The following is a 19825-nucleotide window of genomic DNA, read 5'->3' as shown; positions in this document are numbered from 1 at the left end:
TCATGTTCTGTGTTACAAAATGATGTCCTGCTTCCTTTCATACCGAGTTATTCTCAAACACATTTCTGCGAATAATCCATGAGTCTTGGTGTCTATGTGGACTTCCCTTTTCCATTTGAAACTGACTTAAGTTATCTTCATTCATTTGGCAATGCCGTAAAACACATCTGGTGCATGGCAGCCGTCATTACAACATTGACATGGGAACTGCCATAGTCACTGATGGCTCTCAAACCTGACTATTGAACATAAAAAGAAAATAACCTTTTTTTTTTTTTTTAAACTCACTGTTCTGAAGAGGTCTGCATCTCCTATCTCTTGCAGCCCAGGCCACTTTGACCCTGTCATCATATTTGATCTACCCTAAGGCTACAAACTTGCTCACAGTAAAATTCTTTTTCTATTAAATTCTACTCTTGATCCCCTAACTGGCATTAAATATTAGTTCAAACATTTCGCTCAGTTTAAATAAATTAAGCATGTTTCCATTTACTGGGACGGTGGTCCGGAGGGGGGAATAGGAGGGAGGAGTGGACCATGATGCGAATGAGGACCTGGTTTAGAGAAAAGTGCCGGTATTTGCTGAGTGCAGAACAGCAAGAATTTGCTGAGTGCAGAACAGGAAACCTATCAAGTGTAAAGAAAGAAGCCAAGTGCAGGAACACAGAGCATTTGGCAATGTGAAGAGTTATTGGTGATGAAGATCTCAGAGTGGAAATGTAGGTTGAAATATTACTCATCCCCCTGCTTCGCAATCTACCCTCAATAAGGCTACAGATATGTCGCTAGTATGTAAATCTCTCTAATCTTATTAGATCGACTTCGTAAGGAATGATTCAGCTAGACCCATGATAAAACTAATAATTGTTGTTGTCTTCTTCCCAGGTTCTCAGACCATACAGCAATATCTCCAACCTGAAGGTGTGGGATTACTACACACGGGAGACCTTGTCAGAGGGACCTTCTTATGACTGGGAGCTGATCCAGGGACTGCATGAGCAGGCAGAGGAGGTAGAGCGTCAGGACAACAGTGCACCTCAGACCAAGCGCAAGATTATCTGGCCCTGCTATGACAACCATAACCGTGTGGAACCAGATGCAATCACACGCCTCCTTGAGGTGAGACTCCGTCCTGATGAACAGCTCACTCGGCCATTTTCACTAAGAAAATATTATAGGGAATTGTCCTAGACCGGCCTGTGCTTTACACACTGCGTGTCAAGATAAAGGTCATTCCTCTACATTGCATGTATTTTGTAGCCCCAGGTTCCAGTGCTAAACACTGAATATATTTCAAAGGAAGAAAATATTTAGCCAGTTGTGGACACTAAGTAGATTTGGAAGAAATTTGAAGTTATTCTTGGGCACTGAAAAAACTCACATATGGACAAGTATAACTCTGTTGTATAAGCTGAAAAGGCTTCATATGGGGAGTGACAGAACCAGACAAGGACCCTGAGTAGTTGGAGCACTGATCCGGCTGTGATCAGGGAATCGGGTCACCCTTGAGATGAGAAAATAATGTTCGATGCATATGAGCTGTAGATCACATGCTGTGCATAGCTCACCATCTAGTGTTGGCTCCGGATGTTTGCACTTGGTTTTTCTTTGGAGAAGTCTTTCCAGTCACGAGGTTGGTGACTCCTCCTTTCGGTTATAGTGCGCTTGGGCATCGACTCCATCGTTAGATTGTTTTTTTCCGCCATCGAGTTTGAATGTGTATTGCTGTGCTCCGGTTTGGCACTGTTTCTCTGACCCCTTCGACGCTCAATCCACTACCCTCAACGGTATGGTTATCGATCATGGCTCCCCATTCGTCGCGTATCGTCTCACCTCGAATAACTTCGATCGGAAACTCGTGTCGGGCCTACCCGCGCTGATCGCGCTAGCAGTCGATGGAACGGACTCCATTCAAGTTCTGTCCCGCTGGTCATGCTAAATTTCCATGCACCGACTTGCACGAAGTCTGCAGACTACCTGTCCCCGGAACACGAGGAGAAAGACTGCGACGAGTGCCAATCGTTTCGATCGAAAAAGACTTAGTGATCCTCACAAGATGCAACACCAGAGCGGCTGTGCACCGGACATCTTTGGCAAAGATGCAATCACAGAACATCAAGCTCAAGGAGCCGAGGAGGAAGAACATATATCTGTGCCTGAAGTTGACCCCGACATGGAAGAAGAGGACCAGGTTACTCCGGGTCAGCGTACTGTGAGTAAAGATACCCTTTTGCCCCTCCAACAACCAAAGACAAAGGCTCCGGTCCCTCCTTTACCCTCGGGCCAAGGTCAGCACTGACAAAAGGTTTCCGACGCCCCCCCCTCCGGCCCGGCTCCGAAACACAAAAAAAAGCCTTTTGGCTCGAGCCGGCCCCACTCCGGTGCCGAACCAACGCCTTCGTAACCCAGATCTAAAAATCTTTTTGTGACAATGCCACCGTTGCCAAAGATTATCATACTGACCCAAACACAGATAATGACCCTGATTTGTATCAGTTCATACCCTGCCCACCTGACAATAACATTGGGTACATTGAGCTCCTTAACAGGGCTGCTCAATATCAGGGGGTGGAGATGCATAAAGGGCCGTTAAAGTAGGATTTCCTCTTTGAAACCCTTAGTACCTCTCAGAGAGCCACTCATACATTGCCAATGCTAAAAGGCATGTTAAAACACACAGATGAGGTATTCAAAGATCCTGTGAGGGCAAGAATAATCACACCTAGGGTGGATAAAAAATATAAACCTGCACCAACCGACCCTACTTACATCAGAGGTCAGTTGCCCTCAGAGACTCTTGTGGTTTCCAACGCTCGCAAGAGAGCTAACTCAGAAACCTCAGGTGAGGCTCCTCCTCCTGATTGTGAGTCTAAGCTCATTGATGCCTCGGGCAAGAGAGTGGCTTCACAAGCAGCTAATCATTGGCGCATTGCCAACACTCAAGCTTTGTTGGCTCGCTATGATAGGGCTCATTACGATAAGTTGGAAAAACTCATTCAATTTTAGCCTGACGAACACAAAACTAAGGGTAATGACCTTATCCACGAAGGCAAACTCATCACTAATACGTCCATCAGGTGCACCCTAGATGCTGCAGACACAGCAGCCCTTGCAGTAAACACCAGTGTACTCCTACGTAGGCATTCTTGGTTGAGAATCACATGATTTAAGACTGAGGTACAAACCGCCATCCTTAACAAACCATTCAATAAGGAACATCTGTTTGGTCCAGCAGTTGATACCTCGCTGGAAAAAATGAAAAAAGATACAGAGGTCGCAAAATCCATGGGGACTTTGCAGCTACCTACCAACAGGGGTTCCTTTCGCTGCTCCTTATACAGGGGTGGTTCAAAAAATGTATCCACCGAAAATCCCTCCTCCTCTTACAAGGGCAGCAACCAATCCCCCTCATCAAGAGGTTATTTTAGAGCAGTTTCTAGAGGAAATAACGGTAAGGGAAGAGACAGAGGCAACTCCACACGCACTTCCCCCCGCAAACAAACAGTGACTGCCCTCCGTTACCTCCCCCCCCCCACCCCCAATCATTCCACTCCTGTCGGGGGACGAATTCCTACCTGTCTGGAATTCAATCACCTCAGATAAGTGGGTACTACAAATTATTAGTTACTGCCTGGAGCTTACAGACACTCCCCCAAATATTCTTCCAAGATCACATGCAATGTCACCAGAGCATCTTACCCTTCTGAGGCAAGAGGTTCTCTCTCTCTTGGAAAAACATGCTATAGAGCCAGTCCCATTACAATATCAGGGGACCAGTGTATACTCCCGGTACTTTTTAATTCCCAAAAAGGACGGCTCTCTCAGGCCTATACTAGACCTCAGAGAGCTAAATGTATACATTCAGTCGGACTACTTAAACATAGTCATAATCCAACAAGTGCTCCCACTCCTTCAGCAAGGCAATTTTCTGTCCACTCTGGACTTAAAGGATGCCTAGTTTCATATTCCCATTCACCCTGCTCACCGGAAATACCTTAGATTTGTGGTAGACGGCCAACATTACCAATTCAAGGTCCTCCCATTTGGAGAAACTACCACACCCAGGGTTTTCACAAAGTGCCTGGCAGTTGTTGCGGCTCATCTAAGAAGACAGCACATTCATGTATTTCTTTACTTAGATGACTGGCTCATAAAAGCCAGCTCCCAGCAAAGCTGCCTACGACACACTCAAAAAACAGTGCAACTGCTTCACAACCTTGGGTTCACTGTAAACCTCACCAAGTCTCATCTCTAGCCCTCCAACACACGTGTACCTAGGAGCCACAATAGACACTCAAAATCTCTAGCGTGTCCCAACCCAGTCAGAATCCGCAGCATGCAGACTCTAATCTCTCAGTTTCAGTCCCAACACTCATTACCAGCTCGAGTGTTCATGCAATTGCTAGGAATTATGGCGTCTTGCATTTTAATTGTTCCTTAAGCAAGACACCAAATGCGTCGAGTCCAGGAATGCTTAGCACGTCAGTGGAACCAAGCTCAAGGTCGATTATCAGACCTAGTGTTGCTGGACGGCCTCACCCATCACTCTCTGCAGTGGTCGAATGCACAAAACCTTTCCAAGGGGTGGCCATTCTTTGACCCAGTTCCACAGATAGTGCTAACAGCAGACGCTTCGCTCACTGGCTGGGGAGCTCATCTCCGAAAGCATACCATTCAGGGCATGTGGACTCTATAACTCCACGTGAACCATCTGGAACTGCTAGCAATTTTCCTAGCATTGAAAGCGTTTCAACTTCATCTAGTAGGCAAAGCTGTCCTAATTCACACAGACAACAAGACAGCAATGTACTACATACAAAAACAGAGGGGGACACACTCTGTTCAGCTCTCACAGCTAGCTCAGAGCATCTGGAGAAAGGGCCATACCTCAATAATTATACCTCCTTGCAAAATACTTCCAGGAATAAACAACCAGATTGCAGATCTGCTCAGTCGTCAGCGACAACAGATCCACAAATGGGAACTCCACCCTCAGGTTCTACTCCCATTCTTTCAAATGTGGGGCTTCCCAGAGATAGATCTGTTCGCCACCCACCTAAACGCAAAATGCCCAAACTTCGCATCCAGGTATCCACACCCATTGTCCAAAGGCATTGCAGTACGGATGAACTGGTCAGGGATATTTGCTTATGCTTTTCCTACTCTCCCACTCATTCCGTTAGTGGTTCGGAAGCTCAGACAGCAGTCTCTGACAATAATCCTAGTTGCTCCCACATGGGCCCGTCAACCAGGGTTCAGGAGTTCCCCACTAAAAACTACACCTCACTCATAACCATGAAGGGATAAGGCATCCAGATCCCAGTCATCTCAACCTTGCAACCTGACGCCCTACTACAAGAGTATGCCATGCAGGAAAGTGGAAACGGTTTGTGATTTACTGTAATAACAATCCTATTAATCCGCTGGACGCTTCAATCCAAAACATCATTTGCTACCTATTACATCTACAGCGTTCCAATTTAGCATACACATCCATACGCTTACATCTTGCTGCATATGTGCGGAACAGACAATATCTGTCTCTTTTTAGAGAGCCTGCTATTAAAGCATTTATGGAAGAACTTGAGTCATTCCCCCAAGGCTTCCACCTGCTCCAGTGTGAAATCTCAACATCGTCCTTGCCAGACTCATAGGTCCACCTTTTGAGCCATTGCACAGATGTGAACTACAATTTCTCACTTGGAAGGTAGCTTTCTTCATAGCCATCACATCTCTGAGGAGAGAGGGTGAGCTTCAGGCACTAACCATAGATGAACCATTTTTTAAAATACCCCAAAACAAAGTGGTTCTTAGGACTAACCCCAAGTACCTACCTAAAGTCATTTCTGCCTTTCATATAAACCAATCTGTTGAGTTGCCTGTGTTCTTCCCTCAACCAGATTCCATGGCAGAACGTACTATTCACACCTTAGAAGAGCATTACGATAATACAGTGAAAGGATAAAGTCTTTCAGAAAGACGAAACAACTTTTTGTTGCTTTACCGCATAAAGGCAGTCCAATATCAAAATCAGGTATTGCAAGGTGGATAATCAAATGCATTTAAATATGCTATATCTGAAAGAGACACGTTAGTGATAGATTCCTTACCTTAGAATATCCCCAGACGTCAGACTTACCGGAATCCGAGGGTGAAGACTTGGAGTCCGAGGAGCTACGGCTCCGGTCCCGCGAGCAATCCAATCCCGGGAACAGCCTCTAGACCCAGAGCGGCGACGTGACGAAGGTTGGACCTCCAGCAACTTCTAGCGACGCCCCTGCAAGGCCTTGGGGGCCATGGCACGACAGTCACGGCAGTCCCAGGAGTCGTGATCGGTCTCCAAGCCGTAGAGGCAAACATCGTGGGGGTCCGCCACCGACATATTTCGGCGACAGGCCCCACAAGACTTAAAGACGGGCATCCCTATGTGCACCAGGACAAAAAGTCGGGGGACAAAAGTCTCAAAATAGCGATCAAAAAGTGACCAAGGTACGTGCTCAATCCGGATCTGCGCTTACTGGCGCAGAAAAAAGAAAGAATTGACGTCAGCACGCATGGGTGGCGCCTAAGTACTCTCTGTGAAGTAATCTCGGCGCTGACGACGCCAGTGACGGACGTGGAGCCGCAGGACGCCACCTACTGACGCGCAGGGGTACTACTAAGCAAAACTTTCTGGATCTAATCTGACACCTGGGGATATTCTAAGGTAAGGAATCTATCACTAACTAATGTCTCTTAAAGGTATATTGTTTCACAAGTAGTAACTTGTGCTTCAGAGCACAACCTAGTCATCAGAAATTTAGGAAACCACTAACACCCAGCTCTTCTGCTCCTCTGTTTAAATGTTCTGCTTTGCCTGTTCAGTTACAATTAGATCTGACACTATTTCCAAGATGCCTTGTATTTGTGCGCTCTACAAAATTAACATAACATATGCTGTCTGTACTTGGCGCCACTTTTCAGAAGAGTGAATAATACATGGTAAGAGTTTTCTGCATGTTGTCACAATTTATAGTAGAACGCATCTAATTCTTGTGTCGAGTTTTGAGCAGCATGTGGAAAGAGCCTCTGAAGCTTCCTCAATTTCATCAGCACTGTATTTGCCTGCCTAAATGTGGCATTCTAGAACACATTTCCCTAGAAAACTATTGTTTCCAATTATAGAACAATTCCCATGTAAAAGCAACATGCTTCTTTTATTAAAATTAAAATGAGCAAAAACATCAAATACTCCTACGGCATCACGCAGATGAAAGACAACACTTTCTCACTTCATTTCTTCCCAGAGTGCAAAAGTATCCCTGACCAGTGTCCTTAAGTATTTTTTCCCCACTTGTGATAAAGCTTGAGTTTCTTTTCGGTCAGTAACGTCTGCTAAATTACCCCAATACAAGTTTTCTCTTCCCACATTTTAAGCCATTTAACGTGGTCTTTAGGCAGGAATTGGCAAAGGTGTAGGTTCACAGAAGAATACCTTTTTTTTCACTCTTTTTCAGTTTTCAGGGTGTTTATTGTTTTTAAAGGACCTTTATTCTGTGAATTTTTGATCTGGTGAAGGAAACATGTTTCCATCCATGGTTAGCTTGTGTGTTTGTTTGGGCATGCCCCTCCCATTTAGGAATACTCACTTAAACAGCGCAGAAAGTGCTTCTTGGAATGTATAGGAACTGGTGAGCCAAAAAACAATGGACGGTAATGCAATCTAAAGAGGCTACCGGTAGCTGAGATTATTTCAAGTGTTCCAAATAGCACAAAAAGTATTATCTAATTTAGTCTACTTAATAGTTGGGGTATGCCCAACTTGAGTCCCATGCTTTAGGTGTCATAGGGCTTACGCAGCACTTCACTGGTATGGCACAGCAAGGCTGGAACAGTTCTGAGGTTGCTTGCATTTATGTTCAAGGTACCTCTGTCCTAGCAGTAGGTGTAAACTGTCCTTTGAGAAGTGGGGCCGGGACTGAGTTGCATGTGATTGGTCCATGTGCGCAGTGGAACAGATGAGCTAAACAACTGTACACTGGAAGGCAAAGTAGAAGATTACCAGTGGGTGGGATTAAGGCCACCCATCATTTTCTGTGCTACATTTGCAAAGTAGTCATTCAGCCACCAAGTTGGATGATAATGTTTGTTATAAATATCATCAAAACACTTTGTTTAGTTTGAGTCATGGAAGTATAGTTTGCCTTTCTGTACAAAGTGTGACAACAGTGAGATCTGAAATGCATTAATTTTACAGCAGAGCATTTGTCTCTTGTACCCTATTTTGTGCTGCATATATTATGGGAGTGTGGATCACTGTGTGCAAGTGATGGGGTGGGCCTGATCAACACCAGTGGGTGAGAGATGTATTAATGTAGATGTGTGCATTTAGGTGCAGAAGAGATTAGTTGGAGAAAGAGAATGCTTAGTGAGTCATGAACAGTTAGTGCTTTAAAGAAAGTATTAAAAGTCTAGGATTGAGCTGTGGGTCCATACTCACTGTAGTAATATCTGGCACTTTATTTCTCCAAAGGAGCTTCATTCGTTGGAAGTGGAACTAGGTCAGATCCCTGAACGGTGGAAGGATACATGGGACAAGATAAGAGCCACACAGCGCCTCGAGGCTAAGCAGGAGGCTAGGGTGAGTATGATTGAAATTGCCTTTGCTCTGGTGATGGCGGTTAGAGTGCAGGGTTTGAGGCTGGTGTATTTTATATCATGATGTATTATAAGTTGTAACTAAGGGAGTTGGAATGATGGCATGGCTGAAATCTACGCTCAGATGATCTGTGTAGTTTCTAAAATACACATGCTATGAAACCACTGGAAATTTGAAAGAGGGTTGGCACTAACGATATGAAGTTATAGACACAGGTCTTCCTGTCAATAAAAGGAACATTTTGGATCTCATACCTTTGCTTTTGTTATTGGACTTTAAAAAAAATTATTTCTCACTTTAAAACTGCATTTAGTGGTATTGGCCAAGAGGTATGTTCTCATCTCATTCATCGATTGTGGAGACACCATTTTTCCTCTTCTCCTCACCTCTTCTCCTTAGGCCAGGGGCGACAGGTGCAGAGGTGATCGGAGTCGTCGGATTTTCATCATCCGGTCACTTCCGGTCGGGAGGGCTGCACACAGAGGAGTCCCTTCCTGACAAGACAAACCCAGAGTGTGCTTCTTCTCTGGAAGGTTGGAGGGGATCACACAGGCACCATTGGCCCACTTCAACTCTGGCTTGGAGCAACGGGTGCAGTGGTGTTAGCTCATGTCTGGTTTATGCGGTCGAAGTCCTCACAGATCTTTCTTTGGTACCTGCAGGGTAGCAGTTACGCTGCTCCACAAGAGTTCATGAGTCTTGGCAGTAGTGCTGGCGGTCCTCCCAAGCTTTTGGAGGCACAGCAGCTTGCAGGGTGAGTCAACTTTGGCACAATCGTCGGGTACAGCGAACAGGCTGGCAAGGTTGGTGCTAGGTCAGTTGCTCCATCAACGGGTCTTGCTTTAAGGGGGTCTTCAGTCCTTCTTCTCTAGGTGTGCAAGAATCTGATTTTCTGGTACCAGGGGCTCCCCTAAACACTAGATTTAATGGTGTTAGGGGTATTTGGGTAGCAGGCAATGGGATACTTACTCCTGGGGTCACTACGCCGCCTACATGCCCATTTCCTGTGGGAAGTGGGCATAACCTATCCCTGACAAAGATGTCAAACTTCTAATTTCCATATTCATTGCAGGTAGCCCACCTAAGGGGTGGAACTGGCCTGAAGATAAACACTCCTCTCTGACTACTAATTTTCCTGCCTGTCCTGGCGTCAAATGCCCCCTGGATGGGGGATCGGCTTCCTCTCCTGTGTTTTGAAGCTCCCTGCATTGGAATGCTAATTGGCAGGTCATTCCCCCTGGGAATGTGTCCTCTGGGTGCATGTGTTAATAAATCCATCACTGGAATCAGTGTGGGTTTATTAATATGAGGTGTTTGATACCATCACCATATGGTTCAGTGAAGCCATTATGTAGCTGGGTAACACATTCTTACCAGCGCCCACTACATACGTTAGGATGATTTCCCTATTCACTTGTACTGGCAGTAATTGAACTGGCCAGCATAGGGGCATATGTGGTCATGCGGATATGTCCTCACATGTAATATAATGCACCTTGCCTTTGGGCTGTAAGGCCTGCTGTAGGGTTGATTTTCAAATATTACATGCAGTGTTAGGGGGTATGGTCTTTGCCTTGGGCCTGCAGATTTTCTGCGAAAAAAGTTTATTAAAAGAACAAGTGCGGTTACCCTTGCTTGCACTTTTTGGCCCCCAAGGTGGGCCAGTCCACGTGGGGAATTGATTTTATTGTATGATGGTGAGGGGATGCATGTGGATCTCACCAGGCCAATTAAGGCCCCAGGGACCCCATCCCCTAGGTCATGGCTGATTCTGAAAATTGGGAGAGGGGCCCTCCTGTCAGACCGATTTTTAGGTCTCGCCTACAGCATTGCTTTAGCAATGCTTGTTTGGCGAGATTATAGTAAGGCTTTCAAAAGTCTACCCAAACTGCGGATCGGGTGCAGTTCAAGTGAGCCGGGCGCGTGCACATCGCACACCATCGGCATCAGACTCAGACTTCAAAGGAAGCCGCTCTCCCGCCACCCAGTGCCGCTCCCCCGCCACCCAATGCCGAGAGCTTGTTTAACTTTCCGGCAGTTCACACTTTGTTAACACTGCATGCTCTTCTCCCGACCATTTGTTGACTCCTCATGTTTACATAAAATAACTTTGGTGAAACCAACTCCTCGATCATGGTTTCTGAGTCCGTTCACTCTGCCTCTCATGCTGCTGGGGTGTTAGTGTTTCCGTGGATACACTTGTTCCTGTGATTGCCATTCCTGTTAGCCCGTGAGCCAACTGCTGCTGGTCCAGTGGTTTAGTCCAGTGATGCAAGGGTGAATTACACTCTTATTAGCGTTGTGTCCGCAATAGCATTGGGGTTCTGTGAATCGCAGACTGCCTACCGTTAACTGTCTGACTAACGTGTCAGATTAATGTTGCCAAATATTGAGTGCAGTCTTGCGGGGGAGGGAGCGGGAGGGTCTGGGCTCATTTGACCCTTAGGGCCGCTGCTGATCGGCCGAGGTTGCATTCTCCGCAGGCGTACTAATGAGCAGGATTGTTCTGAGACAAACAGTAGTTTGGTCTGCAGATGTAAGAAACTAGCTTAGACGGTACGAACTTATGTGGAAAGCTAGCAACTCAAACCACCTAATTGTATGTTCAAGTACGTCCAAGTGAACAGGGTTGTCCAAAGTCAATCCGAGACCCTTGCCATATTTTCTGAGCTCATAAAATAAAATGACAGACAGTAAATTGAAATGTAATGCATTTATATATTTATAGGGAATCCTTTTGGACCCCCATCCAGTAAAACATCGAAAGAGCAGGCTTGTGTTACTCGACATTGTTTGGGCGATCTGCGATTTTTAAAATGATGCTCGTTTGTACATATCTGTAAAGTCACTCAGTACTGCTTCCTGCACGTTCATTGTGAGTGGTAAGCTTAGCTGTAACATGTTGGCTGTCGTAAGCAGGCGGGCTCGTTTTCTTTTTTATGTTCTCTGCTTGGAACTAAACCGATGTGGACAAGGCCGCTGCTTACAATAATACGCGTAGATATTCAACCAAATCCTGATTTTGAAATGCCCATTTAGGAATCTGAACTCCAGCATTTGTTCTGGCGGCAGATAATTTACTGCCGGGCCTCGAGTGCACAGGGTACATCGTCGAAGGCTGCTCGTCCTTTCTATCCGTGGTTCTGATAACTGCAGCGTGAGACCACACACACAGGCAGAAGGGTCTCTAGCTACTTAAGCACGTAACAGTCTGGCCTTTTCACAAAGTGGAAAAAATATTTTTTGTGCACTGTTTCCCAATATCAGCATGTAATAATTCAGTGTGCAACTGTGTCAACATTGTTTTGGCCGGAACCAGTAGACCTGTAACCTCTTAAGAGAAGAAAACTTAAATGTGAAACGAGTTTGTTTACTGCTGGGATTTACCGAACAATTAATGCTCGCATTTGGATTGGTGCTTTCAGATAGATAGTGTGGGGAATATCGGCACTGCTTAACACTATCAATGCTACAGCGATTCATCCTCTATGCTGATGATCTTTGAATCCCATATGAGCGCACAAGCAGTGTACTGCATGACGAGCTGAGCTCGTCATGAGCATGGAAGGGGTTAAAAGTAATGGATGTAAGCGTGATGCAGCAGGCTCTGTTCATGTCAAGGATATAGAAAGTCAGCTGTGTACACATTAGACCCTCATTCTGTCTGATTTTGTTCCCAGAAACGCCTTGCCCTCGAACATTCCGAGATTTGCAGTAATTATTGCAATGCATGCTTCCACTAGCAAAACACATTAATTTGGAAGTTGAGTCCTCGGAAGATGCGCTTATGCTTTGACATTAAATCTAAGATGCAGAACGATATGGTAATACCGCGCCCTGCTGTGTTCTATTCACCAAGAGCATTATTACCACCACAGGAAATGCCAGGCAGTTGGTAATTATCCCCTTACTTATGCTTGTTTTTGAAAATATAGTCTAATATACATGCGAGTGAACAGGGTCGACCAAACCTTCAACTGCCTGATCATTTATCTGTTCAATGACTAAACAAAATGGCACACTTTTGTCCCTTCTTCTAAAATGGCGTCATGGTTCCCTTCGAGACTGCCTCTGACAACGGCACTTAATGGAGTGAAAATCATGTGCGCAACGAATGCTGATGACTCATTTGATATGTGTGTACAGCGAATGTATAGACGACTCTGCAGAGTTAGGGTTACATTGTGCATTTAGTCATGGTGGAATAAAGCTCACCAGGCACCATCGTTGTAAAATGTAGATGCATAATGTGTGAGATTGGCAAATTTATGAGACATGGTTCACCATTTAATACTTTCCACTGGAAAATATTATTACTTTGTTTTGATCAGAACATCCAGTGTGCTGTGGAGTCGACCCACAGCCAAAGAACAGCACATGGGCATTGTGTTTCACATGATAGACTGCATTATTCACTCCATTGTGGCAGCCTTCGTTTCTGGGTAGTGACATACAAAGCATTAAGTAGCTTAGTATTACAAAAACGAACATTTTTAATGATGCAAAGTATCCGCGAGAAACCTCGTGAGCCCCACCCGTGGCCTAGGTTATTTCACTGACATAATCCACCATTTCAAAGTTTGTTCATTGGCCTAAATGTTTAAGATCCCTACGCACTATACACTATGTGTGGGAGGGTATACTCAGACGTGAGTCCCTTGCTCATTGCACCATCAGGATTCAAGCAAGCCGGGCCGAAGAAGGCTGTGATGCCAGAAACCGGTCCCCGGAAGCTTGTTTCCTTCCCAGTATAAGAATTGGCTTGGTAGTTTGGTTTGCCCTGTTCCCATCATGCACTGGGACAGGAACATACTAATTTGCATATAGCCAGGTTCTGAGCTGGGATGGTGCAGTGAGCTAAATAACGGTGATGGATTAAAACCATGATCTATTGACTTGGTAAGAGTATTCTGCATCATTCAGAAACTCTGTCCATCACCACCCCCCTTTTCCAAAATCGTTTTTATCCACACTATGTGTGGGAGGGTATACTCAGACGTGAGTCCCTTGCTCATTGCACCATCAGGATTCAAGCAAGCCGGGCCGAAGAAGGCTGTGATGCCAGAAACCGGTCCCCGGAAGCTTGTTTCCTTCCCAGTATAAGAATTGGCTTGGTAGTTTGGTTTGCCCTGTTCCCATCATGCACTGGGACAGGAACATACTAATTTGCATATAGCCAGGTTCTGAGCTGGGATGGTGCAGTGAGCTAAATAACGGTGATGGATTAAAACCATGATCTATTGACTTGGTAAGAGTATTCTGCATCATTCAGAAACTCTGTCCATCACCACCCCCCTTTTCCAAAATCGTTTTTATCCACACTATGTGTGGGAGGGTATACTCAGACGTGAGTCCCTTGCTCATTGCACCATCAGGATTCAAGCAAGCCGGGCCGAAGAAGGCTGTGATGCCAGAAACCGGTCCCCGGAAGCTTGTTTCCTTCCCAGTATAAGAATTGGCTTGGTAGTTTGGTTTGCCCTGTTCCCATCATGCACTGGGACAGGAACATACTAATTTGCATATAGCCAGGTTCTGAGCTGGGATGGTGCAGTGAGCTAAATAACGGTGATGGATTAAAACCATGATCTATTGACTTGGTAAGAGTATTCTGCATCATTCAGAAACTCTGTCCATCACCACCCCCCTTTTCCAAAATCCCTACGCACTATACACCATGATTTCAGGTGGCACCTTCCTAAGACTGAATCATACTGTTGTGCATGTATTGTTACCATCTATTATACTTCGGCACGGCCTGGCAGTGCCAGACTTCGAATGGTATTACTTGGCTGCCCAGCTTCAATGGCTCACGCAGGCGGTGGCGCGGGAGTTTAGAGGACCAGACGGACCGCGGGGGCGGATTGTACAGCGCCATGTCCTATCCTTTATTGTGCTCCAACAGGAACTTCGATTGGAGCGGCTGACTCTTGAGGAGCGTACCCTACGAAGATGCTGGCTGCGTAGCCACAGGCGGGTGGGATGTCGCGTCCCGTATGCGCCGGAGATTCCTTTGGACATGTGTACTGCCCTCCCGCATGGCGGAGATTGGTCGGCGCTGGCCGGCTGGGAGGACCTCGGTGTTCACATGCTGGGGGATCTATACCGGGACGGCGCCTTGATGTCGTTCGGCGATCTGCAGGAGGCCTTTGGTCTGCCGCGGGGCGACTTTTTGTTACACGCGGCTTTGGTTGCGGGGATCCGGAAGCGTTGGAGGATGGGACTGGTGGAACCCCCCACGTCGCTCGGCTGCCAGTATGTCGTGATGGCGGCTGGCACATATAAGGCCGTTACGTGTCTGTACCGGAGGCTGGCGCTGGCTGATCCTCCCCCCCTGGACAGGCTACGGGAGTGCTGGCAGGTCGACCTTGGTCGACAAATACCGGAGACAACCTGGCCTCAGCTTGTACGCAGGGCCTGGAAAGGCACCCGTAATGTTCGGTTCCAGATGGTCCAATATTACACACTTCATAGGGCGTACTGGACACCTACCAAAATTCGTCGGATCTTTGGAGGTGCGCAATCGTTATGTCCGCGCTGCGCCGCGGAGGACGCTGACTTTGCGCATATGTTCTGGGCGTGCCCGGGGCTTGGCGCCTATTGGCCTGAGGTTTTCGCTTGCCTGAACACAGTTACGGGTCGCCAGGTGGATGTAGACGCAGGTGCTTGCTTGCTACTTTGGTTTCCCCATACTCCTGCCACTAAAATCACTAGTAAGTTTTATGATTTGGGGTTCATTATGGCCAAGAGGGAACTTACTCTACATTGGAAAGCAAGAGGGGGCCCTAACTTCCAGAGGTGGAGGAGGTGCTTTGCGCAATGGGCTGCTTGTGAAGGCTCTCTCCGGCTGCAGCTAGCTAGGCGTATGGCTAACGATAAGGCGCTAGATACTGCCAGGGCGTGGAACGCGCTAGTAACGGATTTGCAATCACTCTTGGAGGGTGATGACGGTGAAGCGACTGGAGGGATGGCGAATCGGGAGGGGATGCGGAGCAGGGGGAGGTGGGGGCCGACACAGCGGGAGGGGAGGGTTAGCAGGGGAGTCCGGATGCGTGATAGGTACTGATTGCGTAGGTCTCTGGAACCCTGGACCGGAGTGAAGGCCTTGTGTTGAAATGGATAATTCTCCCGGACATCACCGGGACCATGAGCTGAAGAGGAGTATCGTCTACTAGCTGTTAGTTGGACTTGTCAAGTTATACCAGGAACGCAGAGGCACACTGACAAGGGGGGGTGGGGGTAGAGAGGGAGGTGGGATGGTTTGGATAGGGATGGTTGCGACTAGCTATTCAAAGTGTCATAACCATATATGATACAAACGGGTGGGAATGTGAATTAAGATTGTATGCTATGTGCACAACTTCAATAAAAAACAGTTTAAAAAAAATAAAAAAATAAAAATCTATTATACTTGGGCATTCAACTTCCAATTCTGCATGTCTTCTTTCTCATACTAATTTTTATGTATTGCGGAGTTCGAACTCAACTTCTTTCCTGGAAGTTAAGGATGAAGGATGCTTCTGCAGCTTCTAGTTCCCAGGATAGTTACAGCTTATCTCCTTTCATTATCCCCAGCTATTTCCAGAGTATCAGTATCAGTGCCTCTGCATGTGTGCAGGCGCGTGCACATCGAACACCATTTGGCAGCCTGTAAGCCTCTGTCCACACTCACACTTCAAAGGAATCCGCTCCCCCGCCCCCCTCCGCGCAATGCAGAGAGCTTGTTGGTTACACACAACACCCCAGCTGCTTTTGATCTGGAATCCGTCCCCCCCCCCACCCCTCCGCGCAATGCCAGAGCTTGTTGTCCAGCAGATCACTGCAAGGCTTTATCACACACCTTCTTATAACAGACATCCTCTGGTCGCAGGCAAGGAGAATAAACATAAAATCTATAGTGTGAGCGAACAGGCCACTGATCGGTTTACACTTTGTTGCAAGCACATACTTTAAGACGTTTTCAATGTATGGTAATGTGAAGATATATTCCCGCGTTTTCTTGGAGAATTAAGGAAGTGTAATAAATGTGTCATCTTAGATAAAGGACCTCCTTAACTCTCTCTACACCCCGCTCTCTCTACACCCCGCTCTCTCTACACCCCTTTCTCTATACATCCCTCTCTCTACACCCCTCTCTCTACACCCCTCTCTCTACCCCACTCTCTCGCTGCACCCCCCTCTACACTCCCCCTCTACACCCCCCTCTCTACACCCCCTCTCTCTCTACACCCCTCTCTCTCTACACCCCTCTCTCTCGACACCCCTCTCTCTCGACACCCCTCTCTCTCGACACCCCTCTCTCTCGACACCCCTCTCTCTCGACACCCCTCTCTCTCGAGAACACCCCTCTCTCTCGACACCCCTCTCTCGAGAACACCCCTCTCTCGAGAACACCCCTCTCTCGAGAACACCCCTCTCTCGAGAACACCCCTCTCTCGAGAACACCCCTCTCTCTCGACACCCCTCTCTCTCGACACCCCTCTCTCTCGACACCCCTCTCTCTCGACACCCCCTCTCTCTACACCCCTTATCTCTACACCCCATATCTCTACACCCCTTATCTCTACACCCCTTATCTCTACACCCCTTCTCTCTACACCCCTTCTCTCTACACCCCTCTCTCTACACCCCTCTCTCTACACCCCTCTCTCTACACCCCTCTCTCTACACCCCTCTCTCTACACCCCTCTCTCTACACCCCTCTCTCTACACCCCTCTCTCTACACCCCTCTCTCTACACCCCTCTCTCTACCCCTCTCTCTACCCCTCTCTCTACACCCCTCTCTCTACACCCCTCTCTCGACACCCCTCTCTCGACACCCCTCTCTCGACACCCCTCTCTCGACACCCCTCTCTCGACACCCCTCTCTCGACACCCCTCTCTCGACACCCCTCTCTCGACACCCCTCTCTCGACACCCCTCTCTCGACACCCCTCTCTCGACACCCCTCTCTCGACACCCCTCTCTCTCGACACCCCTCTCTCGACACCCCTCTCTCTCGACACCCCTCTCTCTCGACACCCCTCTCTCTCGACACCCCTCTCTCTCGACACCCCTCTCTCTCGACACCCCTCTCTCTCGACACCCCTCTCTCTCGACACCCCTCTCTCTCGACACCCCTCTCTCTCGACACCCCTCTCTCTCGACACCCCTCTCTCTCTCTACACCCCTCTCTCTATCTATCGCCCTCACTCTAGCTATCTAGCTATCGCCCTCACTCTAGCTATCTAGCTATCGCCCTCACTCTAGCTATCTAGCTATCGCCCTCACTCTAGCTATCTAGCTATCGCCCTCACTCTATCTATCTATTCATCGCCCTCACTCTATCCATCGCCCTCACTCTATCCATCGCCCTCACTCTATCCATCGCCCTCACTCTATCCATCGCCCTCACTCTATCCATCGCCCTCACTCTATCCATCGCCCTCACTCTATCCATCGCCCTCACTCTATCCATCGCCCTCACTCTATCCATCGCCCTCACTCTATCCATCGCCCTCACTCTATCCATCGCCCTCACTCTATCCATCGCCCTCACTCTATCCATCTGTCGCCCTCACTCTATCCATCTGTCGCCCTCACTCTATCCATCTGTCGCCCTCACTCTATCCATCTGTCGCCCTCACTCTATCCATCTGTCGCCCTCACTCTATCCATCTGTCGCCCTCACTCTATCCATCTGTCGCCCTCACTCTATCCATCTGTCGCCCTCACTCTATCCATCTGTCGCCCTCACTCTATCCATCTGTCGCCCTCACTCTATCCATCTGTCGCCCTCACTCTATCCATCTGTCGCCCTCACTCTATCCAACTATCGCCCTCACTCTATCCAACTATCGCCCTCACTCTATCTAACTATCGCCCTCACTCTATCTAACTATCGCCCTCAGTCTATCGCCCTCACACTATCTTATCTATTGCCCTCACTATGTATCTATCGCCCTCACTATGTATCTATCGCCCTCACTCTATCTTATCTATCGCCCTCACTCTATCTTATCTATCGCCCTCACTCTATCTTATCTATCGCCCTCACTCTATCTTATCTATCGCCCTCACTCTATCTTATCTATCGCCCTCACTCTATCTTATCTATCGCCCTCACTCGATCTATCGCCCTCACTCGATCTAGCGCCCTCACTCGATCTATCGCCCTCACTCGATCTATCGCCCTCACTCGATCTATCGCCCTCACTCGATCTATCGCCCTCACTCGATCTATCGCCCTCACTCGATCTATCGCCCTCACTCGATCTATCGCCCTCACTCGATCTATCGCCCTCACTCCATCTATCGCCCTCACTCTATCCATCTATCGCCCTCACTCTATCCATCTATCGCCCTCACTCTATCCATCTATCGCCCTCACTCTATCCATCTATCGCCCTCACTCTATCCATCTATCGCCCTCACTCTATCCATCTATCGCCCTCACTCTATCCATCTATCGCCCTCACTCTATCCATCTATCGCCCTCACTCTATCCATCTATCGCCCTCACTCTATCCATCTATCGCCCTCACTCTATCGCCCTCACTCTATCTATCGCCCTCACTCTATCTATCGCCCTCACTCTATCTTATCTATCGCCCTCACGCTATCTTATCTATTGCCCTCACTCGATCTATCGCCCTCACTCGATCTATCGCCCTCACTCCATCTATCGCCCTCACTCTATCCATCTATCGCCCTCACTCTATCCATCTATCGCCCTCACTCTATCCATCTATCGCCCTCACTCTATCCATCTATCGCCCTCACTCTATCCATCTATCGCCCTCACTCTATCCATCTATCGCCCTCACTCTATCCATCTATCGCCCTCACTCTATCCATCTATCGCCCTCACTCTATCCATCTATCGCCCTCACTCTATCCATCTATCGCCCTCACTCTATCCATCTATCGCCCTCACTCTATCGCCCTCACTCTATCTATCGCCCTCACTCTATCTATCGCCCTCACTCTATCTTATCTATCGCCCTCACGCTATCTTATCTATTGCCCTCACTCGATCTATCGCCCTCACTCTATCGCCTTCACTCTATCTAACTATCGCCCTCACTCTATCCATCTATCGCCCTCACTCTATCTAACTATCGCCCTCACTCTATCCATCTATCGCCCTCACTCTATCCATCTATCGCCCCACTCTATCTATCGCCCTCACTCTATCCATCTGTCGCCCT

General features: G+C 47.6%; 1 protein-coding gene across 2 annotated transcripts in view; it reads left to right on the top strand.

Annotated features, from left to right (window-relative positions):
- The window catches only part of SBF1 (SET binding factor 1), a 1592200-nt gene that overhangs the window by 1405969 nt on the left and 166406 nt on the right, over nucleotides 1–19825 (top strand). For both annotated transcript variants that reach the window (XM_078677863.1, XM_078677862.1), the window contains 2 exons: nucleotides 886–1119; nucleotides 8513–8620. In XM_078677863.1, the coding sequence (XP_078533989.1) occupies nucleotides 886–1119; nucleotides 8513–8620 (342 nt within the window). The remainder of the gene's footprint in view (nucleotides 1–885; nucleotides 1120–8512; nucleotides 8621–19825) is intronic.

This window comes from Lissotriton helveticus, chromosome 1_1 (assembly GCF_964261635.1).
Source record: "Lissotriton helveticus chromosome 1_1, aLisHel1.1, whole genome shotgun sequence".
Lineage (NCBI taxonomy): Eukaryota > Metazoa > Chordata > Amphibia > Caudata > Salamandridae > Lissotriton > Lissotriton helveticus.
Note: the sequence above shows the minus strand (reverse complement) of the source record. Positions and strands in the feature narration are given on the sequence as shown.